Source organism: Bufo bufo, chromosome 1 (genome assembly GCF_905171765.1).
Source record: "Bufo bufo chromosome 1, aBufBuf1.1, whole genome shotgun sequence".
In the NCBI taxonomy this organism is placed as follows: Eukaryota; Metazoa; Chordata; class Amphibia; order Anura; family Bufonidae; genus Bufo; species Bufo bufo.
The window spans coordinates 441,009,936-441,035,178 of record NC_053389.1 but is presented as its reverse complement, the minus strand read 5'-3'; the positions used below and the strand labels follow the sequence as shown (position 1 = coordinate 441,035,178).

Sequence of the window (25,243 nt, the reverse complement as noted above, 5' to 3'; positions counted from 1 at the left end):
TGAGCTCAGGATATAAGACCGCAGCAAAGAATACAGTCAGATAACATTCACTTTATTCTGTGGTGGCCACGCAATAAGTCCATTTATGAGGAAGCTTTTTACATGAGTACATCTCTGGAACTACTGTCCTATGGTTAGGTCTATATCTTGGATAAATGTGACTGATTTACTTAATCAGGTTAAGGCTGCATTCACACGTCCGTGGTGTGCTGCGGACCCGCAAATTGCGGGTCCGCAACACACCAGCCCGGCACCCCCATAGAAATGCCTATTCTTGTCCGCAAGCTGCGGACAAGAATAGGACATGCTCTATCTTTTTGCGGAGCTGCGGACCCAAAGATCGGGGCCGCGCACCGCAAATGCGGATGCGGACAGCACACTGTGTGCTGTCCGCATCCATTCCGTCCCCATAGAGAATGAATGGGTCCGCACCCGTTCCGCAAAATTGTGGAACGGATGCGGACCCATTTTGCAGACGTGTGAATGGAGCCTAAAGAGGACCCATCAGAAAAGAGTTACAGCACGGTGGCTTGCTGGTTAGTACTGGTGCCTGGCAGGGCTGGGGTCCTGGGTTCGAATCTGACCAAGGACAACATCTGCATGGAGTTTGTATGTTCTCCCCGTGTTTGCATGGGTTTCTTCTGGGTTCTTCGGTTTCCTCCCATACTCCACTCCACATACTGATAGGGAACCTAGGTTGACGCTAATATCTGTAAAACGCTGTGGAATATGTTGGCGCTATATAAGTGCATAAAATAAATAAATAATAATGAAGCTATGAGACTTTTCTCTAATGCAGGGATGTTCCTGGTTTGTAGCTGTTGGTAGCAAAAGTGGTCCAAAGAAGGTCAACTGGTGACAGGGTCATGGGCAGCAAATGCTTAATGGGGACATAGGGAGTGAAGGCTACTCCCACTGGTCTGATCTTGAAGAAGAGTGGCTGTAGCACAAATTGCTGAAAACGTCATGCCATTTATTATAGAAAAGTGTCTGAGCATCATATAAGGCTGTGTAGCTATAGATTTGTCAGAATGTCCATGCTGACCTCTTTCCATAGCTGAAGGCACCTGCAATAGGCATTTCAGCATCAAAACCCAACTATGCAGCATGGCCTGGTCTAATCAATCAGATTTTATTTTACATTATTTGGTGTCTGCATTGCTCAGCTGGGGAAGAGGGGTGGGTGTTACTTTGACACTTATCGCCTAACTAAACAGCGTTGCAGACCAAGTACACATCTTCATTGGAATTGTGGTCCCTAATATCAGTGGTCCCTTTTAGCAGGATAATATTGTTCAGGATAAAAAATATAAGGTGTTGACTTGGCCTCCAAATTCCCCAGATCTCAATCCAGTTGAGAAAAAAAGTCTGATCAATGGAAGCTCCATTTTGATACTTACAGGATTTGAAGGATCTGCTGTTAACGTCTTGGTGTCAGATACCACAGGACAGCTTCAGAGGTCTTGTGGAGTCCATGCTTTGATGGGTCAGAGCTGTCTTAGCTGCACAATGGGGTTAGAGCTGTTATGGCTGATTGCCATGTACATGCTGCTAGCATTATGTGAAATAAAGGTATTGTATAAAAGCCCTTAGTTGTCCTATAGAATGTCTACCATTTTTGTAAAAGTATAATATAATAGGGTTAGGGATAAATATAATAATGCTATGCTCACAACAAATAGCTAATTATATGGAACTGGTTGAATGTTGTCAAATCGGGATAAAGTGGAAGTTTGGGTTCGTCGGGTCCGAACTTAATTTTATTATTTTCCGTTATAACTTGGTTATAGCGGAAAATAATAGCATTCTTAAGACATAATGCAAAAGAATTTGGCAATTTAGGGGTTAAAAAAACAACTCATCCACTTGAACGCGTTGCTGCAGTGTCTTCTATCTTGTTTCAGCAGGACCTGCAAAAGGACCTGCCGTGACGTCATTGCAGGTCCTGCTGAAAGAAGATAGAAGACACTGCGGCAGTGAGATCAAGCGGACAAGGTGATTTATTTTATTTTTTTTACCCCTAAATTGCCTCTTTTGCATACTCCTTTACATTCTGTCTTAAAAATGCTATTATTTTCCGCTATAATCATGTTATAATGGAAAATAATAAAATGACCCACGACTTCAGTGAAAAAGTCCGGTTTCGGGTCCAGGTACCCGAACTCGCAAAGTTCGGTACAAATTCGAACTTTGCAGTTAGGGTTCACTCATCCTTATTGTCAAACATTTGTATCTATATTTATATACATGTATATTCATATATGTGTATGTATATACTGTATAAATATATTACTGTTTTAGGAGGGTTATTAGTTAACATTGCATGAAAACACATTTTCAAGATTTTCATTTAGAAGTTTTTTTTAACTCCCATTGTTTTGAGTTGTTGATAGCCATACAACCAAGGCTATCTTTTTGGTGAAAATGAGGGCTAAGACCCTCTAATTCTGAAGATCATGGAGTTGAAGCTGCTGGAAGCCTTGACTTTGTGGTTGTTCACTTCTGTGGACTTTTTCTGCAGACTCCCCATTGTGGCAGTAATCATACTTGCCTGTGTTCCATGGTTCTTTACTCCTCAAGCACCGCAGGTCTCCCCACATCAACATTTGGTTTGACACAGGTCACGTGGCTGCAGCAGCTGACATGTTACTGCTGAGACCGTTCATTGGCTGCAACTACCACGTGACCTGTGTTAAATTGGACGTTGACACAGGAAGACCCAAGACCTGCGGCACCTAAGAGAGAGCGATGGAACAGCAGGGATCATGCAAATATAATTCCCACTGCAGATCTGGCCATGCTGAGGGTCCCTTTAATATTCCAGACATTTCATATATGTTATAACACACCTATAAGAAGACACTTGTGCTTTGATTTTTACTTATCTACGTTACATTTGACTTTTTGTATGCTGGATATATATGTACAGTATGCGTAAGACTATCCATGAGATGACTGTTACCTGACATAATGGTTAAAGAGTAGAAAGGTATCTAGATACCCTCAGGAATGGCTTTTCTGTGCCTTTTATAATGTCAAAGGCAAATATCTTTAACATGAAATAAATGTTGAAGTCTTCGTACTGTATATTTACTAAGCATCTCACTCCAGCACACGAGCCGGTAATCTAGATATATTTATCTTGGTAAGACTGTTTCGCTCCTTATTAGGTACAGTGGGTGCAGTGCCCTGGTACCCAGCCCATTTTCCCATTACTACCATGTGCATAGATGCTTCACATGTCTCTGACTTTATTTTTCTGTATACTTTTCCGCCAGTAATTCTCTTTTAGCCTATGGCTTTAACAGTGTGAATGTGACAACCATGTGTCTTCAGACTTGAAACATAATGAGCACTGAATGACAGAGTAGACTGAGATGACGTATGCGTGGAACTTTACGACATACCAGAACTCCAGCAGTGAAATCTCCCAGCCTAAAACATGTCTGTATGGTTTTATGGCTGTTTTGACTATTGGGGTTAATAAAAAAATGTATAATTCTGGTTCTGTATTACAAGGACCCATTAATTTAGCTATTGCAGCATTCAGACAATACAGATAGCATAAATATCTATGTACCGTATTTTTTGCCCTATAAGACGCACCGCCCAATAAGACTCACCTAGGTTTTAGTGGAGAACAATAGAAAAAAGAATTTTTCATTAGACCTCAGGTCAGACCCCCAATCAGACCCCCATTGTTAAGATCCCAATAAGACCTCAGCTCAGACCCCAATGTGAATGACCCCCAACCAGACCTCAGATAAGAACCCCATGCCTCTCATCAGCCCCCATAGGCCTCCTCTCATATCAGCCCCTATAGGCCTCTCACATCAGCCCCCATGCCACAGACCATTTAAAATAGAGTCACAGAGTGCCCTCACGCTGTGCGCAGCCACAGCACAGTCGACAGCCGAGGACCACGAAGCGGTGAGTACAAAGCCTTCACCACTTCCCGATCCCCTGGTACTAATGAGCGCTTCCATAATGGAAGAAATCATTAGTATTCGCCCCATAAGACGCTGGGGCATTTTTCCCCCACTTTTGGGGGGGAAAATGCGTCTTATGGGGCAAAAAATAAGTTATCTTTCAGTATCTATATGTATCTTTTTTGCTTTTTTTCCATGATTTTGGTGGCATTAAAGGGGTTATCCCACAAATTTTTAAATCTTTTTGAAACCGTTTACGCAATTATCTAGGGCTTTGTTGTGAGTGGGCAGCAGCTCATCAAGCTCCTGCATCTCCCAGGATGCATTGCAATTAGCTATTGTTAACTCCTTCTGTTGGTATATATTATAGTACAACTGTTGGTATATATTTTTAATTCGAGGGACTGTATACTTTTTTTAATGTGTGATACAACTGAGCGCTTATGTAATAGGAGTAATATAGTCATCAGGACTCTTCTGAACACTGAACCATGAAATGACGAGGCCGCTTTCAGACATGGTATATTTACTGCAGATGTGCAGAGTAGATCCCACACTGCGAATACACATCAAATTACAGTACAACATAAATGGGGTGGGGTTTTGAATGTAGCAGAAACCTTTTCGACCATTTCAATGTATAGTGGTTAAATTTGCAGCGAATCTGTAGAAACATTCATATGTAACACATGAGTATTTTGTTGTGGACTAGCCGTGGAAAACTTCTGCTATGTGTGGCTTTACCTTAACAACAAATTTAGTCCTCCAAGCAGTGGCAGAAATCATGGCAGACTCAGCATTCACGTCCTTTTTATTTTTATTTTTAAAGCTTAAGCAAGATGAGGACATCTCAGCAAGTCGTTTTGAGGATAATGAAGAATTGCGATACTCCTTGAGATCTATAGAGAAACATGCTCCTTGGGTTCGTCATGTTTTCATTGTGACAAATGGCCAGATCCCATCCTGGCTGAACCTTGATAATCCACGTGTCACCATTGTAACTCACCAAGTAAGATTTGTCTTATTACTGTTTGCCATATACTAGGGCTGCACGATATGGGAATTTTGTGCGATTGCGATTAGGGCCCTAAAAATTGCGATAACGATGTGCGATGCAATATTTTAAGGGAATTGTGCTAGAGGTCTATTTGCTTGGATTTTCCCATATGAGCCGCTGACGCGGCTGGGTATGACATAGTTATGGGGGATCTGTGGATGGCGCTGTTATGTGGGGGATCTGTGGATGGCGCTGTGTTGTGGGGGATCTGTGGATGATGCTGTGTTGTGGGGGATCTGTGGATGACGCTGTTATGTGGGGGATCTGTGGATGACGCTGTTATGTGGGGGATCTGTGGATGACGCTGTTATGTGGGGGATCTGTGGATGACGCTGTTATGTGGGGGATCTGTGGATGACGCTGTTATGTGGGGGATCTGTGGATGACGCTGTTATGTGGGGGATCTGTGGATGACGCTGTTATGTGGGGGATCTGTGGAGGACGCTGTTATGTGGGGGATCTGTGGATGACGCTGTTATGTGGGGGATCTGTGGATGACGCTGTTATGTGGGGGATAAGTGGATGATGCTGTGTTGTGGGGGATCTGTGGATGACGCTGTGTTGTGGGGGATCTGTGGATGACGCTGTGTTGTGGGGGATCTGTGGATGACGCTGTGTTGTGGGGGATCTGTGGATGACGCTGTTATGTGGGGGATCTGTGGATGACGCTGTTATGTGGGGGATCTGTGGATGACGCTGTTATGTGGGGGATCTGTGGATGACGCTGTTATGTGGGGGATCTGTGGAGGACGCTGTTATGTGGGAGATCTGTGGATGACGCTGTTATGTGGGGGATCTGTGGATGACGCTGTTATGTGGGGGATCTGTGGAGGGCGCTGTTATGTGGGGGATCTGTGGAGGGCGCTGTTATGTCTGGGACCTGCGGAGGGCACTGTTATGGGGGATCTGTGGAGGACGCTGTTATAGGGGATGTGTGCTATAACACATGGGGCCACGAGGGGGGCCAGCATAAGACACACATATAGCATCTTATGCTGGTCCCCCTCATGGTCCTATGTGTCCCTTCATGTGTCCTAAACTGCGCACATAAACTAAACTAAACAAAAAAATTTAGGAGCCAAATTATATTTTTTAGTCGCCAAATTGAAAATAGTAATATAGTGATAATGAATGTAATTAACCACCTCCGGACCGCTGTACGCAGATTCGCGTTCCGGAGGTGGCAGCGCTGCGCACAATCACGCATATACGCGTCATCTCGCGAGACGCGAGATTTCGCTCCAAGCCGGCCCGCGCATGCGCATCGCGGGCCGGCAAAATTCAAAGAAGAAGTTCGTCACCAGCCTGCCAGCAACGATCATTGACTGGCAGGCTGGCGATTTTTAAAAAATCCAATCAAAAGTCATATAACAGATCATATTAGTAAATATGATCTGTTATATGGCTTCTCTGCTCCTCTGCTGGTCCTTTTCGTCGGTTGGATCCAGCAGAGAAGCAGACTGAACTGTAAGTACACCAAACACTTCACTGTAGCCCCTGATCACCCCCCTGCACCCCAATTAACCCTTTGATCACCCCTTTGATCGCCCCTGTCAATCACCAGTGAAAGGAAAAAAAGTGATCAGTGTAAACTGTCACTTTTTTTTTTTCACTAGTATTGGCTGTTAGGTTTTAGGGATAGTTTAGGCCCCTTGGTTAGGTAGTTAGCGTCAGTTAGCGCCCACCCCACCGCACGGCAGTCACTTTTATTCGCTGAATAGCGTATCGCTAATCAGCATTTGTACTTTTATAGTATCTGTAAGTGATCAAAACTGATCACGGTCAGATCTATAATAGTATTAGTGTCACTTTAGTTCGCCCTCCACCCAAAACGCAGTGTTTGCCCGATCAGGCCTGATCGGTCGCCCACACGTGCGTTCACCCACGCCCGCCCCACCGCAGTGACAAAAAATATATATTTTTTGATCACTGCACATTCATTTTACACGCACTGCGGCGATAAAAAAAATCAGTTTTGATATTTTTTATCAACCGCAGCGGCCTCCGGTACTTCGCTAGCCTCCCTTTGTAAGACAGGCTTGCTTTTTTTCTTGGGTAGTCTCAGGGAATACCCCTAAATTTAGTAGTCCAAAATGTCAAACAGGGGGTATTCTTCTGAAGAGGCCTACAGGATTCTGACCCAGTCGGATGAGGAGTGGGAACCCTCATCTGACGAATCTAGCGGGTCAGAATATGAACCTGTGGAAAGCAGTGGCTCTCTGACCCAAAGTTCGGACGAGGAGGTGGAGGTCCCTGGCAGCACCAGGCGTACCCGGCCCCGTGTCGCTAGACCACAGGTTATGCAGGATCCGCTTTAAGAGCAGCAGAGTGGGGCTGTCGCTGCCGGATCACGTGGTGAGGCATACACCAGCAGCGCAGCCCTCCCTGGACCTAGTACCAGCACTGCCGTACAACATGGTGACGTGGCGAGCACCAGAAGGGCAGTTGAAGCTGGTACGGTAGCACGTGCACTAGTTACCCCGTCGCAGCCACCGCACAGACAGGCCCGTAGAGCCCCTAGAATCCCTGAGGTGCTGGCAAACCCTGATTGGCAGTCACCAACTTCAGCCGCACCTGTAGTTCCCCCTTTCACCGCCCAGTCTGGAGATCGGGTTGAGACGGCTCAAATCGGTTCGGCCCTGGGATTTTTTGAGCTGTTCTTGACTGCGGAGCTCTTGGACTTAGTCGTGGCAGAGACCAACCAGTATGCCACACAATTTATATCCGCCAACCCGGGAAGCTTTTATGCCCAGCCTTTCCGGTGGAAACCAGTCCAAGTTTCCGAACTTAAAATTTTTTTGGGCCTTCTCCTCAACATGGGCCTGACAAAAAAGCATGAATTGCGGTCATATTGGTCAACGCACCCGATTCATCACATGCCCATGTTCTTTGCTGCTATGTCCAGGGCACGATTTGAGGCCATCCTCCGTTTCCTGCATTTTAGCGACAACACCACCTCCCGTCCCAGAGGCCACCCAGCTTTTGACCGGCTCCACAAAATTCGGCCCCTCATAGACCATTTCAACCAGAAATTTGCAGATTTGTATACCCCCGAGCAAAACATCTGCGTAGACGAGTCCCTAATACATTTTACCGGGCGCCTTGGCTTCAAACAGTACATCCCAAGCAAGCGTGCCCGGTATGGGGTCAAATTGTATAAGCTCTGTGAAAGGGCCACAGGCTATACCCACAAATTTCGGATCTATGAGGGAAAAGATCAGACCCTGGAGCCGGTCGGTTGCCCTGACTACCTGGGGAGCAGTGGGAAGACAGTCTGGGACTTGGTGTCACCCTTATTCGGCAAGGGGTACCATCTTTATGTGGACAATTTTTACACAAGTGTGGCCCTCTTTAGGCATTTGTTTCTAGAACGGATTTGAGCCTGTGGCACCGCGCGAACTAGTCGCGTGGGCTTCCCCCAACGGCTTGTAACCACCCGTCTTGCAAGGGGGGAGAGGGCTGCCTTGTGTAACGAAGAACTGCTCGCGGTGAAATGGAGAGACAAGCGTGACGTTTACATGCTCTCCTCCATTCACGCAGACACGACAATCCAAATTGAGCGAGCAACCCGTGTCATTGAAAAGCCCCTCTGTGTCCACGACTATAATGCGCTCATGGGAGGGGTGGACTTCAATGACCAGATGTTGTCTCCGTATTTAGTTTCCCGCAGAACCAGACGCTGGTATAAGAAGGTGTCTGTATATTTAATTCAATTGGCGCTGTACAATAGTTTTGTTCTCTACAGTAAGGCTGGGAGAACACGATCTTTCCTCAAATTCCAGGAAGAGATCATCGAGAACCTCCTTTACCCAGGAGGTTCCGTGGCCCCATCCACCAGTGTAGTTAGCCGTCTACACGAGCGACATTTCCCCAGTGTCGTTCCTGGTACCTCAACCCAACCGTCACCCCGAAAAAGATGTCGTGTCTGTAGCAGGAGTGGAATAAGGCGTGACACCCGCTATTTCTGTCCTGACTGTCCTGACCACCCTGCCCTATGCTTTGGTGAGTGTTTCCGGAAGTACCACACACAGGTACACCTAGCATAGGGATTGCATCTCACAGGACAGGCACACAGGGCTATTAGGGCCCTTTTACTCTCAGCTGCTGCAAACCTCTCCTTTCACCTGGGATAAAGTGCATAACGTACTTCGCCACATCTTTGGGCGATTTGCGCTTTGCACATTGTCCCATGGGGAAGGAGAGGTTTGTTCTATAAAGGTAAAAAAAACTAAACAAAAAAAAAATTACCGGTAAGTAAAAAAGTTTAAAAAGTTAAAAAAAAGTTAATATGTTCTGTTCTAAAGTTAATAAAGTTATTGCTTTGCGGCCTGGTTTTTTCTTTTTTGTTTTGTTTTTTTTACCTTTCAGGTGGACCAACCGATCGACTAGCTGCAGCACTGATGTGCATTCGGACAGAAGCATTGCGCTGCTGTCAGATTACACGCAAGTCGGTGTATGCGGCGCTGCAAGACGAGATTTCTCCTCTGCAGTAAAAGATATGTTTGCCGAGGCATATGAGCTGAGGAGGTGGCGGTGTTCATATACTTTGGCAAACACTTTGTATATATAAAAAAAAAAATCCCGGCAATGATTTATTCATCCACATCGATTGATGTGAATGGAGAAATCTGGTTTGCCAGGGCATACGAGCTGAAGTGGGTATGGATGTCGGGCGGAGCTCCTATGTCCTGGCAGACGCCTTTCCCCTCCTTTTTCTTTTTTTGGCAGAGATTTTTTCATCCACATTGATCGATGCGAATGAAGAAATCTGTGCCGTTCATTTTTTTCTTTCAGCCCAGAGGCTGAACGAAAAAAAAAAATCTCATTACCCGTATGCTCAATATAAGGAGAATAGCAGAAACTCCTAATGCTGGGCATACATGTAATGATTGCGGAGACCCTCAAATGCCAGGGCAGTACAAACACCCCACAAATAACACCATTTTGGAAAGAAGACACCCCAAGGTATTCGCTGAGGGGCATATTGAGTCCATGAAAGATTGAAATTTTTGTCCCAAGTTAGCGGAAAGGGAGACTTTGTGAGAACAAAATCAAAAAAATCAATTTCCGCTAACTTGTGCCCAAATTTTTTTTTTTCAATGAACTCGCCATGCCCCTCATTGAATACCTTGGGGTGTCTTCTTTCCAAAATGGGGTCACATGTGGGGTATTTATACTGCCCTGGCATTTTAGGGGCCCCAAAGCGTGAGAAGAAGTCTGGTATCCAAATGTCTAAAAATGCCCCCATAAAAGGAATTTGGGCCCCTTTGCCCACCTAGGCTGCAAAAAAGTGTCACACATCTGGTATCTCTGTATTCAGGAGAAGTTGAGGAATGTGTTTTGGGGTGTCTTTTTACATATACCCATGCTGGGTGAGATAAATATCTTGGTCAAATGCCAACTTTGTATAAAAAAATGGGAAAAGTTGTCTTTTGCCAAGATATTTCTCTCACCCAGCATGGGTATATGTAAAATGACACCACAAAACACATTCCCCACCTTCTCCTGAGTACGGAGATACCAGATGTGTGACACTTTTTTGCAGCCTAGGTGGGCAAAGGGGCCCACATTCCAAAGAGCACCTTTCGGATTTCACAGGTCATTTACCTACTTACCACACATTAGGGCCCCTAGAATGCCAGGGCAGTATAACTACCCCACAAGTGACCCCATTTTGGAAAGAAGACACCCCAAGGTATTCCGTGAGGGGCATGGCAAGTTCCTGGAATTTTTTATTTTTTGTCACAAGTTAGTGGAAAATGATGATTTTTTTTCTTTTTTTTTTTTCCATACAAAGTCTCATATTCCACTAACTTGTGACAAAAAATAAAAACTTCCATGAACTCACTATGCCCATCAGCGAATACCTTGGGGTCTCTTCTTTCCAAAATGGGGTCACTTGTGGGGTAGTTATACTACCCTGGCATTCTAGGGGCCCAAATGTGTGGTAAGGAGTTTGAAATCAAATTCTGTAAAAAATGACCTGTGAAATCCGAAAGGTGCTCTTTGGAATATGGGCCCCTTTGCCCACCTAGGCTGCAAAAAAGTGTCACACATCTGGTATCTCCGTACTCAGGAGAAGGTGGGGAATGTGTTTTGGGGTGTCATTTTACATATACCCATGCTGGGTGAGAGAAATATCTTGGCAAATGACAACTTTTCCCATTTTTTTATACAAAGTTGGCATTTGACCAAGATATTTATCTCACCCAGCATGGGTATATGTAAAAAGACACCCCAAAACACATTCCTCAACTTCTCCTGAGTACGGCGATACCAGATGTGTGACACTTTTTTGCAGCCTAGGTGGGCAAAGGGGCCCACATTCCAAAGAGCACCTTTCGGATTTCACAGGTCATTTTTTACTGAATTTGATTTCAAACTCATTACCACACATTTGGGCCCCTAGAATGCCAGGGCAGTATAACTACCCCACAAGTGACCCCATTTTGGAAAGAAGAGACCCCAAGGTATTCGCTGATGGGCATAGTGAGTTCATGGAAGTTTTTATTTTTTGTCACAAGTTAGTGGAATATGAGACTTTGTATGAAAAAAAAAAAAAAAAAAAATCATCATTTTCCACTAACTTGTGACAAAAAATAAAAAATTCTAGGAACTCGCCATGCCCCTCACGGAATACCTTGGGGTCTCTTCTTTCCAAAATGGGGTCACTTGTGGGGTAGTTATACTGCCCTGGCATTCTAGGGGCCCAAATGTGTGGTAAGGAGTTTGAAATCAAATTCTGTAAAAAATGACCTGTGAAATCCGAAAGGTGCTCTTTGGAATATGGGCCCCTTTGCCCACGTAGGCTGCAAAAAAGTGTCACACATCTGGTATCTCCGTACTCAGGAGAAGTTGAGGAATGTGTTTTGGGGTGTCTTTTTACATATACCCATGCTGGGTGAGATAAATATCTTGGTCAAATGCCAACTTTGTATAAAAAAATGGGAAAAGTTGTCTTTTGCCAAGATATTTCTCTCACCCAGCATGGGTATATATAAAATGACACCCCAAAACACATTCCCCACCTTCTCCTGAGTACGGAGATACCAGATGTGTGACACTTTTTTGCAGCCTAGGTGGGAAAAGGGGCCCATATTCCAAAAAGCACCTTTCGGATTTCACAGGTCATTTTTTACAGAATTTGATTTCAAACTCCTTACCACACATTTGGGCCCCTAGAATGCCAGGGCAGTATAACTACCCCACAAGTGACCCCATTTTGGAAAGAAGAGACCCCAAGGTATTCGCTGATGGGCATAGTGAGTTCATAGAACTTTTTATTTTTTGTCACAAGTTAGTGGAATATGAGACTTTGTAAGAAAAAAAAAAAAATCATCATTTTCCGCTAACTTGTGACAAAAAATAAAAAGTTCTATGAACTCACTATGCCCATCAGCGAATACCTTAGGGTGTGTACTTTCCGAAATGGGGTCATTTGTGGGGTGTTTGTACTGTCTGGCCATTGTAGAACCTCAGGAAACATGACAGGTGCTCAGAAAGTCAGAGCTGCTTCAAAAAGCAGAAATTCACATTTTTGTACCATAGTTTGTAAACGCTATAACTTTTACCCAAACCATTTTTTTTTTACCCAAACTTTTTTTTTTATCAAAGACGTGTAGAACAATAAATTTAGAGCAAAATTTATATATGGATGTCGTTTTTTTTTGCAAAATTTTACAACTGAAAGTGAAAAATGTCATTTTTTTGCAAAAAAATCGTTAAATTTCGATTAATAACAAAAAAAGTAAAAATGTCAGCAGCAAAGAAATACCACCAAATGAAAGCTCTATTAGTGAGAAGAAAAGGAGGTAAAATTCATTTGGGTGGTAAGTTGCATGACCGAGCAATAAATGGTGAAAGTAGTGTAGGTCAGAAGTGTAAAAAGTGGCCTGGTCTTTCAGGGTGTTTAAGCACTGGGGGCTGAGGTGGTTAAAGAGGACCTTTCATAGGTCCAAAGAATATAAACTTAGTAGCAGGCTGCATAGAGCGGCGCCCAGGGATCTAAGTGCACTTACTATTATTCCTGGGCGCCGCTCCGTTCGTCCGCTGTGGCCCCCGGTATTTTCAACATTCAGAGGAAGGAGGAGGAGACGCCAGTGTCTCTCCGTCTCCATGACAGCAGCGCTGTCCAATCACAGCGCAGAGCTCAGAGCCAGGGAAGTTTTTTTTCTCCCTGGCTCTGAGCTCTGCGCTCTGATTGGACAGCGTTGCTGTCAGGGAGAAGGAGAGACACTGGCGTCTCCTCCTCCTTCCTCTGAATGTTGAAAATACCGGGGGCCACAGCGGACGAACGGAGCGGCGCCCAGGAATAATAGTAAGTGCACTTAGATCCCTGGGCGCCGCTCTATCATAAAATGGCCAGCCTCTGTACTTTCACTATGAATGCACTGCAGTGCAGAGAGCGGCAGAGAGCGAGCCGGCCGGCGCGTGACTGACGTCACTGTCACGCTCCTCCCACTTAATTCAGGAAGCAGGAGCGTGACTAAGTGACGTCAGTCACGCGGCGGCCGGCTGCCTCGCTCCCGCTCGTCGCTGCAGTGCATTCATCGTGAAAGTAAGTACAGAGGCTGGACCTGTTATCAATGGGACAGAGGACTTTTTATCAATAGGGGCCCCTTCATATATAATCGCTGCATTTTCGGCTCGGCCGAATCGCGAAATCGCAATTTCCGTTTATCGCGGTTCGATTACTTTTGCGATATGTCGTGCAGCCCTACCATATACTCTGCTATTGAGACGAAATTCCATTCTGCCATTATTACATTCAAATATGTAAAGATTGTGGATGGAATATATTCCAGAAACTAGTCCATGCTGTTTTGCTGTAATGAGTTTGAGATATTTATTGCAATGTGCTCGGAATACTCACCTTTCCAGCAGGGGGCCTCCGGACACTTCACAGCACGTCCATGGTCCCTCGCTGCACTGACCTCCTGACGTACGCACGGCGTGATCTGACGTGCTGTGTGACGTCAGGCCCAGAGCAGCGCGGAACGATGGATTGTCGGCGGCGCCCCTGCTGGAAACGTAAGTTGGTGACACGGAGGGGGTGGGGGTGTGACTAAGGCCGGGCGCAACCAATGACGCTGTGCACTCTGGGTGTCAGTAGGAGGGCAGGCTGAGATTTCACGGACCGTGCATCCATGGTTTTACTGAAGTGTGGCCCGGCCTTGGGGGGGAGAGAGACGATGGCACAAGGGGGGGAGAGACTATGGCACAAGGGGGAGTAGAGCTGAAGGCTCTGGGGTGGGGGAGAGCTGAAGGCTCTGGGGTGGGGGAGAGCTGAAGGCTCTGGGGTGGGGGAGAGCTGAAGGCTCTGGGGTGGGGGAGAGCTGAAGGCTCTGGGGTGGGGGAGAGCTGAAGGCTCTGGGGTGGGGGAGAGCTGAAGGCTCTGGGGTGGGGGAGAGCTGATGGCACTGGGGTGGGGGAGAGCTGATGGCACTGGGGTGGGGGAGAGCTGATGGCACTGGGGTGGGGGAGAGCTGATGGCACTGGGGTGGGGGAGAGCTGATGGCACTGGGGTGGGGGAGAGCTGATGGCACTGACTGGGGAGAGCTGAAGGCACTGTGGGAGTGGAGCTGATGGCACTGGGTGGGGAGAGCTGAAGGCACTGTGGTGGGGCAGAGCTGATGGCACTGACTGGGGAGGGCTGAAGGCACTGGGGGAATGGAGCTGAAGGCACTGGGGTGGGGGAGAGCTGATGGCACTGGGGGAATGGAGCTGAAGGCACTGGGGTGGGGGAGAGCTGAAGGCACTGGGGGAATGGAGCTGAAGGCACTGGGGTGGGGGAGAGCTGATGGCACTGGGGGAATGGAGCTGAAGGCACTGGGGTGGGGGAGAGCTGAAGGCACTGGGGGAATGGAGCTGATGTTACTTGGGGGAACTGATGCACTTGGGCTGATCGCACAGGGGGGAACGAAGGGTGTTGGGGACTGATGACAGGGCGTCTGAGTTTTTATAAAGGAAAACAGTCTATTAATTCATAATTTCTTCTTATTAGAGTACTCGATTCATCGTAAAAATAATCGGTAGAATACTCTATTGCTAAAATAATCGTTAGCTGCAGCCCTAATCTATTGTACAGTTCTTGTCGAAGTCAGTTTGTCTTGGTGACAGATGTGAGACCTCTACAAATTAGTAAGGGAACCTGTCGGGAGCACCCAGGCTTACTTATTACAGACAGCTATGTTTTACCCTGAAGTGCTGCAGCCTTTCAGGGCAAACAGAATTTAAAAGGTACAGGTAACGGGGAGAAGAGTCCTGGGGCGGGTCTCTGTCAGCTTCCGTTCTAGTTATGTATATGTAGAGACCTGTGAAGCAAGCCGAGCTGAGTTCCTCCCTCTGTAGCAAGCACTAATTTATTATTATTATTTATTATTATTAAAGTGCCATTCATTCCATGGTGCTGTACAGATGAAAAGGGGTGCACGTACATAATAAAAAAACAAGTACAAAAAGCATGAACAAGACGAGTTACAAACTGGTACAGAAGGAGAGAGGGCCCTGCACACAAGGGCTTACAATCTACAAAGTATGGAGGAAGGACACAGTAGGGGAGGATAAAGCTGGTCATACAGGTATAGCGGCAGCAGGGTCACTTAAGGCTTGTCTGAAGGGGTGGGTTTCTCTTAAAGGTTTCCACTGTAGGGCTGAGAGTCTGATGTTGGGGTACAGAGTTCCAGAGTATAGGGCAGTGGTGGCAAACCTGTGGCACACCTGCCAGAGGGGGCACTCGGAGCCCTCTGTGTGGGCCGTGCTTAGGGTTGCCACCTGTGCACTATTACTAATGAGCGCTTCCATTGTGGAGCGCTCATTAGTACAGCCTTTGCTCCCCTCTTCTGCTCTTGTTAAAGAAATAAAACTCACCTCATCCATTTACACCGTGCTGTGGGGAACACTCGCTGCTCACCGGATGCACAGGACAGGACCTGCACTCCAGCATGATGACATTTCGCATTGACTGAAAGCAGCAGGACCTGCGAAATGTCATCACGCTGGAGGGTAGGTCTTGTCCTGTGCATCCGGTGAGCAGCGAGTGTTCACCGTGGCGCGATCAAATGGATGAGGTGAGGTTTTTTGTTTCTTTTTTTGCACCAGAAGAGTGGGGAAGGGGTCATTAATAATACTGTGGCCTCTGTGGGGCATTATTAATACTGGGAACCACTAATGGAGAAAAAATAATACTAGGGGGCTCTACTGGGGGCATTCATTTTTACTAGGGGCCTTATTAATACTGGGGGCCACTATTGGGGCATTATTAATGCTAGGGGCCACTAATGGGGCCCAGCACTCTGACTTTCCAAATAACACAGCATCTTATGTGTGGACATGAAGTCAGTTTCTCTATGTATTCCTATGGGAGCCTCAATGTCAGTCTAATAGTAAAACTGACATCCTAGCCTCTGTCAGTTGAAGATCAGTGTTGGTCACATAACACCGCTGAGGATCAGAAGGGAGGTTATAACTCACAAATACAGTCACTAGTAAGAAGAATACCTTCACTACACTTTATATCATGTACCTCTCTAAAAGATCAGAGAATAAAAGTTTGTGTGGGAGTGTTTCATTAAGATAGGCTAGTGGTAAATGCAAATACATACAATAACTATTAGTGGTATATTGCCAAAATAATAGCCAATTGAGTTAAAGTGTGTTTGTAAAAGTGTGCCACGGATTGTACTAACTGTGCTTGCTTTAAACACTAGACAATAATGTGTACAAAATCACATTAAGTGCCCCCCGACTTCCATGTTCCATCACTCACAACTTCTAGTTATTACTAGGCTCACCAGGAGAGATACACTGTGCAAGTGTAATGTGATCTAGTTATCATTGAAGACAACCCTAATAGATATGCATCTTATAAACTATAATAGGTAAGCTTTACATATAGGGTTATTAAAGGCAACCCACATCATACAACAGATATAAAAGGGTATGATGCACAGTATAAATGCCAACATCCTCAGATGGAATATCACAATGCCATTATGCAGATCAAGCAGTAAACCTGCTATATATCACCACTGCATGGTTTGCAGTAGCTCAGGCCTATGATGAGTTGCTCAAAACTCCATAGCCATGGTTCCTGAATGAGGCTGGGATTCAAGCATGGCACTTATGTGTGCATCCTGTGAAATGATCCGATCTCCTGATAGGCCATCACTATAAAAGGAACGGAAAACCGCTTTAAGGAGATGGTGGCCTTGCAGTCACCTTCTTGGCTATTGCATTAAGGATATCATGAAAGACACTTTGACTGATTCTTATTTTTTTATACAGGAAATTTTTTTGAACACCAGCCATTTACCTACTTTTAGTTCTCCAGCCATTGAAAGCCACATTCATAGGATACCAGGGCTTTCCCAAAAATTCATATACATGAATGATGATGTTATGTTTGGAACCTATGTCTGGCCTGATGACTTCTTTAGCCATTCAAAGGGACAAAAGGTCAGTAACTGGCATGTTAGTGGAAGGATTTCTTGCCCACACGCATTTTCCCCTATCCGAGAGCTTGTTTTCATTCCATGGTTATATTTATAATTTTTAGGAAACTAAAACAACTAAAAATAATAATTGTTAATATTTTAAATAAGTGGTTTTTATTTTTATATAGTACAAAGTGTCATTAAAATGCATATTTAAGTTGTGTTCCCCCTTTCTGTCATTTTATATAATAGATGTGAAGTTTTAAGTCATAGGGCTGGGGAACAGGTGCAGTTTAGGATAGCAGGGGCCTTTTTTTATTTTTAAGGTTTTTTATTGTGTCTATCTTTTTTACACTTTGTGCCACAATAGACCTTTTGAGGCCGATTTTAATAGCACATTTTTTCTTCTATTCCTTATACACTCTATAACTGTGACCTAACTTATTAGGTTCTGAGATAAACCTTTAGCGCTGATCTACATCGATCAGTAGGGCTGCAGCGGTAATCGGCATTGCCGCTTCCTGATCTGTGTTCATTCGGTGATTGTGGAGGCAAAGATGATAATACACCTTCTCCATAGGGAGTCCAGCTGCACAAGTTCCGTGCAATTGAAGACATTTTGAAACATCTCTATAGTTATATGTGGACCAGCTGATTGTTTTAATTTGGACCTTTCACTGGTCCTGACATTACACTTTTAGTACCTGGCAGTGTAAGGCAGAATAAGTAGATGTCAGTGCGCTCATTTTGTTGCAGACACACTGCTCCTTCCCCCGCTGTGCCCCCCGTTCTCTTTTGCTGCCCTGTAATCGGTACAGGGAGGAGAAGACGGTCGTGTTTCTCAAGGGGCCTCTCCTTCTCCCTGGCTGTGAGCTGGCCAATCATAGCAGAGCGCGTCACAGCCAGGGAGAAAGTGAGCCCCCTGAGAAACACGCCCGTCTCTTCCTACCTGTACAGATGCAATTAATTAGCATACAGGGCAGAGAAATTGAACGGGGGGCACCACGGGGGAACAGAGCAGCACATCTACTCATTATGTCCTACACTGCCAGGTACTAATATTGTAATGTCAGGACCAGTGAAAGGTCCTCTTTAAGATGGTCGGCAGTCCACAAGTAGTTAAAGAATCAGTAACTGATCACAGACTACATTTCTATATCTTTTTAAAACACTTTGTTTTTTTGTGTGAATATATAAATAACAAATCCTTGCATTTTGTACACATTTTAAGGTTTATTTGACTTGGCCTGTCCCCAACTGTGCAGAGGGATGTCCAGGATCGTGGGTCAAGGATGGTTATTGTGACAAAGCATGTAATAATTCGGCATGTGACTGGGATGGTGGCGATTGCCTTGGTAAGATTATTCATTTACATTAAGCACATTACTTTGTATTTTATTCAGTGCCAACAAATATTGTTTAGTTCACTAGGTTTTTGTGCATGTGCTTGTTAAAGGACATCTGTCAGCAGATTTGACACTGGCTGACCTGTTGCATGTGCACGTGGTGGCTGAAGGCATCTGGGTTGGTCCCATCTTCATATGTAGCTGCATTTTTGAGAGAAAAAAATGAAGCTTTAATAAATGCAAATGAGCCTCTAGGAGCAACGGGGGTGTTGCTGTTACACCTAGAGTCTTAGCTCTCTCAGCAACTTCTGCGCTCTCTGCCTTCTGATTGACAGGGCCGGGCAGCGATGATGTGATCACACCTAGCCCTGACTTCTACAGTGCAGAGGGTGCAGCAGCTGCAGAGGAGCAGAGCCTCGAAGTGTAATGGTAACGCCCCTATTGCTCCCAGAGATTAATTTACATGTATTAAAACTTCAGCAATGCGGACACATATGAACATGCGACCAACACAGATGTCTTCAGCTGTCACACGCACATGTAACAGGTCAGCCAGTTTCATAGGTACAAATCTATTGACAGATGCACTTTAAGGTTGGTAATGATTTTTTTATCTTTTCAATTTCTACAGGGAACAATGCAGCTGGTCGGTTTGCCCCGGCAATGGCTGGTGCGGGTCTTCTTAATGGACAAGCTTGGCAGCCTGGACTTGGAATAAGTGGTGTATCCTACTGTAATCAGGGTTGTGCCAATTCATGGCTTGCTGATAAGTTCTGCGACCAAGCATGCAATGTGCTCAGCTGTGGGTTTGATGCAGGAGATTGTGGGCAAGGTACGGCATTTAGAGTTGGTGTCAAGCTGTTTACAACATTCTCTGGATTTAATAAAAAAATGTATCTTCTAAGTATTTCACTAGCTCTTGTCATGTTTGCCTAGCTGCCAAGATTATTACTCCGTCACATGATATACCTCAAGTGGCAATTCCCATACCCCGCTGCTTGGCTTTAACTAACTAGAGTTTTATTTGGTATATACGTTTTTTTGGTATTGTAATGTGAACAAGCCAATTTTCTATCTTCCCAGATCATTTTGGAGAGCTGTACAAGCTAAACTTGCTTCTGAATCAAACCCACTATATGGTTCCAAAAGGGGAATATTTGCCATACTTCAGCTTTACTAATATAGCTAAAAAGGCAGTGGATGGAGTGTACAATGAGAACCCAATTATTCGTCATGCCTCTGTTGCTAACAAGTGGAAAACCATCCACCTCATTCTGTATCCTGGAATGAATGCCACCGTGGTACATTTCAATATTACTTTTCATGATCAAAACGACAAGGAATTCAAAATGCACCTTCTCATAGATGTTGACACAACAGAAGACCAAAAGCGCACTAATACTAGACCTGTACAAGGACAGAAAGAAGCAGGCGTTACTACTCCAACACCAGAAGCAGAAATTCTTTTTGAGGACATCCCAGAAGAAGACCGGTTTCCAAAACTAAAGAAGCAGAAACCAGATGGAAATCACGATTTACATGTCCATATCCCAAACCTGAATGTTTCCTTCCTTCCTAACAAAGTCCAGGTGGCTCTTCAGAACCTGGACCTTCAACTTCACAATGGTGAGATCACATTGAAGGGATACAATCTGTCAAAGTCGGCTCTGCTTGAACCTTTTGTCACCTTATCGCCACGGAAAAAAGAAAATGTAAACGTGCAAAAGCCGATCAGTCAAGCAACTATACCTGAAAACAAAACTATGTCAGAGAATAATGCAAATCCTCCAATGGCCAAATTAGACTCAAGAGTATCAGAGCAGGAACATGGTAAATATTCTGTCCAAAGTGAATCCAAACTTAATAGGATTGGAGGGCTAGTTTCCAAATTGCCGAAAGGTGTAAGTTATTTAGATGCTTTGCCAAGAAAAAGAGAGGACAGTGTCTTTCAAGGTAGAAAACTGCAATATCAACCAAGTTATGAAGGATTCCTACCATGGGAAAGGAAAAAGTACTTCAAAGACTTGTTGGATGTGAGTAGTTTTTGGGTTGATACAGTTTTGTCATTTATGATGTCATGTTGACTGGGTTTCTGTCATCAAAAAATCGTTATGTAGCTGGCTGACATTAACGATGTGCTAATGTCTGCAGAACATAACTGTATGACTTATATCTCCCTGCCTGCCGCCGTTAGCGCTAAATAATGTTTTTTTTTTAAAATATGTAAATGAGCCTCTAGGTGCTAGTGGGGCGTTGCTGCAGCACCTAGAGGCTCCGTCCTCTCACCGTTTGGCACGCCCTTGTATCAGTGATTAACATCCTCTTTCTCCTCTGTGCCCGTAAAATCCCATGCCTGTGCCGTCCCGTTTAGTATTAGGCGCAGTGAGTGAAGGACGCTCGACTGCTGCCAGCCTCCTCACTGCGCCTGCGCCGAATACTAAACGGGACGGCACAGGCATGGGATTTTACGGGCACAGAGGAGAAAGAGGATGTCAATCACCGATACAAGGGCGTGCCAAACGGTGAGAGGACGGAGCCTCTGGGTGCTGCAGCAACGCCCCACTAGCACCTAGAGGCTCATTTGCATATTATAAAAGTCATTATTTAGCGCTAACGGCGGCAGGCAGGGAGATATAAGTCATACAGTTATGTTCTGCTGACATTAGCACATCGCTAATGTCAGCCAGCTACATAACGATTTTTCTGATGACAGAAACCCTTTAAGATATAATTGCTAGCCTCAGCAGTAAACATTTTCCTACTTTTTAGGCTACTATATCTGCGTTTTTGCTGTACAGTTTTGAGATCTGGCAGGGGAACACTTCCATTCTAAAAATACAACTGGCTACATCCATTCAGAACAGAACCGGTTGTATTATATTGAAAAAAACGGATCCGGCACCATTGACCTACATGGTTTTTGGTGCTGGATCTAACTTCTTCAGTTTCCCATGCTGCACACAAAACACTGCTTGCGACGATTTTGTGTCCGGCATGGGAACACAACAAACCAGATTGGAATGCATTCTGGTGCACTCCGTTCCCATTTGTTCAGTTTTGTCCCCATTGACAATAAATGGGGAGAGAACTGATGCATACTGCAGTTATGAGACCCTGTGCCGGATCTCAAAACCAGACATCACAACGCAAATGTGAAAGTAGCCTTAAAGTGAACTTTTCACATTGAACATTCAGTCCAATCTGCCAGCAGAATGGTATATGGAGCAGGAGGAGCTGAGCAGAGTGCTGTATAGATCTGTGGGCAAGAGTCGGTGTAACTTATTTATTGAAATCCCTGCTTATTTTATGCTTAGGAGTTTTTGTCCTTTCAGTTTTAACTTTTAGCCCTACAGTTCTACAGCCCTGCTGTAAGTTTCTGGGACAGATAAATGGGCCAGTGATACCACTAACAGCCATCTTCCTACTATCTGTTCATTGATCTAATGTTTCAGTTTTGCAATAAAAATACCTATTGTGATGATGATGTTTTGCAGGAGAGAGATACATTGCAGCTTGAGCTTTCTTACATCACTAATGGCAAGCAAGTTAGCAGGAAGCTTCAAGACACATTTGCCGATTCCCTTCGCTATGTAAACAAGCTCCTAAATAGTAAATTTGGCTTTGCATCTCGGAAAGTTCCTGCTCACATGCCACACATGATTGACCGTATCGTTATGCAGGATCTACAGGATTTGTGAGTATACTTTATCACCAGGTGGTTGGCTTTGAAGGAGTGCCCCGTCTATAAGCTAGTAGATCTGTAGGTATGCCAAGTATTGCGAAAATCAAGCAGCACATACACCCTCCTTATATGGTAAACTCCTTGCAAGCACTCGCTACCCTTCATTCATTGTTGCTTGCCTGGCAATATGTTATTGTACATTATGTGTTAATACACACCATTATTGAAGAGATGATAAAAAGAAGTGTTGCTGCAGAATCCGAAATCCTCCGTTCACGTTGGGACCCCGTTCTGGAGATAGGAGCAGGTCCCAGAGGTAGAATCCATGCCTATCTGACATTTATTGCATATCCTAGTGATATGTGCTATAAATGTCCCAGATGGGGGGACCTGTCACTGTCCGGCAGTCACTGATAGCTGGACCCCAGCTGTATGCGCCGGCATCGGTGATTTTATTAACCCCTGCTCGGCCGCGGTCAGCACTGACCGCGGCACGTGTGGACTTCAGATGTGTGCAAGGTGTCCATCAGGTCTCCGCGCTGCTGTGACGGGGACCCGATGAGAGGGAAGGCAGCCCGATGCCTTCCTTAGGCATCGTGGGTGCCTTCCAGGAGAGCCTGTGAGATCCAACCCCCTGGATCTCACGGCCAAGCAGGCTGTAAGTGTATTACAGTGTGTAATTGTCACATCTGTGACAGGTGTTAGAAGGTCTGAAAGACTTATTACACATCAGTGATCTGACAGCCTCTTTTTGTTTCACTTTGTCTGTGTGTTGCTGGTATGTCCACACCTCCTGTTCAGGTGTGGATCATGTGATCTTTACCTCTCCTCCCTATTGGGAGTTTTATAGGTGACTCTTTTCCTTCCCTAGCGGTGAGGCCTAGTGTCTGTCCCCCTCCTTCTTGTTGTCTTTTGGTGTTCTCCCCTACTACTTCCGTGACATTAATACACTTACAGCCAATGCATCGCAATACAGAAGTATTGTAATGCATTGTAAAGGGGATCAGAGCCTCAAAAGTTAAAGTCCCAGAGTGGGACAAAAAAAAAAAAGTTAAAAAATAAAGTTCTACAACATTTTTTTTGAAAGTTTCAAGTAAAAAAAAAAAAAAAAGCGTCCTTTTCCCAAAAGAAAGTAAAAAAAAAAAGAATAGGGAAAAAAAGAAAAGTAGATATATTAGGCATCGCTGTGTCCGTATCAACCGGCTCTATAAAAATATCACATGACCTAACCCCTCAGGTGAACACCGTAAAAAAAAAATTTAACAAAAACTGTGATGTCACCTTACATCACTAAAAGTGCAACACCAAGCGATCAAAAAGGCATATGCCCCCAAAATAGTACCCATCTAACCATCACCTTATCCCGCAAAAAATGATACCCTCCCTAAGACAATCGCCCAAAAAAAATAAAAAATATGGCTCTCAGACTATGGAGACACTAAAGCATGATTTATTTATTTTTGTTTCAAAAATGCTTTTATTGTGTTAAATGTAAAACAATTAAAAAAGTAGGCATATTAGGTATCGCCGCGATCATAACAACCTGCTCTATAAAAATACCACATGACCTACCCCTCGGGTGAACACCGTAAAGAAAAATGGTGTTTAAAAAGCCATTTTTTGTCACCTTGCATCACAAAAAGTGTAATTGCAAGCGATCAAAAAGTCATATGCAACCCAAAATAGTACCAATCAAACCGTCATCTCATCCCGCAAAAATGATACCCTACCTAAGAGAATCGCCCAAAAAATTTAAAAAAATATGACTCTCAGAATATGGAGACACTGAAACATTATTATTATTTTTTTATTCAAAAATGCTGTTATTGTGTAAAACATAAATAAATAGAAAAAAGTATACATATTAGGTATCGCCGCGTCCGTAACAACCTGCTCTATAAAAATAGCACATGATCTAACCTGTCAGATGAACACTGTAAATAACAAATTAAAACTGCGCAAAAACAGCAATTTTTGGTTACCTTGCCTCACAAAAAGTGTAATATAGAGCAACCAAAAATCATACAAACAAAACTGCCACCTTATCCCGTAGTTTCCAAAATAGGGACTTTTTTGGGAGTTTCTTCTCTAGGGGTGCATCGGGGGTCTTCAAATGTGACAATGCAGCTTAAAATTATCCCAGTTAAATATATCAAGGGGAGAAAAACAGAACTGGATCGCACATCCACAATGCTATGCTTAGATCTAATTGAACGCGCTTCTCAGCGCAATATTAAAGTGTACAGCCCCCTATACTGCATGCTGTACAAGAGGCATTAGTGTACATTTTGATCAAAAGGCATAAGCCCACTCACCACGCCAAGGTCGCCTCTTTGAGTGGGACCTACTCTGACAAAAAAGGCGCAGCACACTGCAGTGACAAAGTGGCACTGCCCTAGTAGGCGGCAGGACCCAGGAGTCAAACAGCACCCCTATTGTTCGACAATGCCACCCATGGCCCTGGGTCCCACCAACCCACGAGCACAGCTCCACAAAAACAAAGGCCACACGCAGTACTGCACCATGTGAACAGTTGTCTAACACAACATGTCCATTGCTATCAGGAACTGCAGGTCAATTACCACTTATATTCAGACTTCTGCGATTAAAACCACCTGTGCCGAATGGGAGGAGTGCTGATACCAGTGATAAAGAAGAAAGATTAAACATGCATATATACTGGTATCAGCACTCCTCCCATTCGGCACAGGTGGTTTTAATCACAGTAGTTCGCATAAAGTGGTCATTGACCTGCAGCTTCTGATAGTAGTGGACATGTTGTGTTAGACAACTGT

General features: G+C 44.6%; 1 protein-coding gene across 1 annotated transcript in view; it reads left to right on the top strand.

Annotated features, from left to right (window-relative positions):
* The window catches only part of GNPTAB (N-acetylglucosamine-1-phosphate transferase subunits alpha and beta), an 89,184-nt gene that overhangs the window by 39,897 nt on the left and 24,044 nt on the right, over positions 1-25,243 (top strand). Inside the window, exons 9-14 of the mRNA XM_040407648.1 lie at positions 4,759-4,938; positions 17,272-17,442; positions 18,652-18,775; positions 19,398-19,598; positions 19,850-20,799; positions 22,261-22,460. Coding sequence (XP_040263582.1) covers positions 4,759-4,938; positions 17,272-17,442; positions 18,652-18,775; positions 19,398-19,598; positions 19,850-20,799; positions 22,261-22,460 — 1,826 coding nt within the window. The remainder of the gene's footprint in view (positions 1-4,758; positions 4,939-17,271; positions 17,443-18,651; positions 18,776-19,397; positions 19,599-19,849; positions 20,800-22,260; positions 22,461-25,243) is intronic.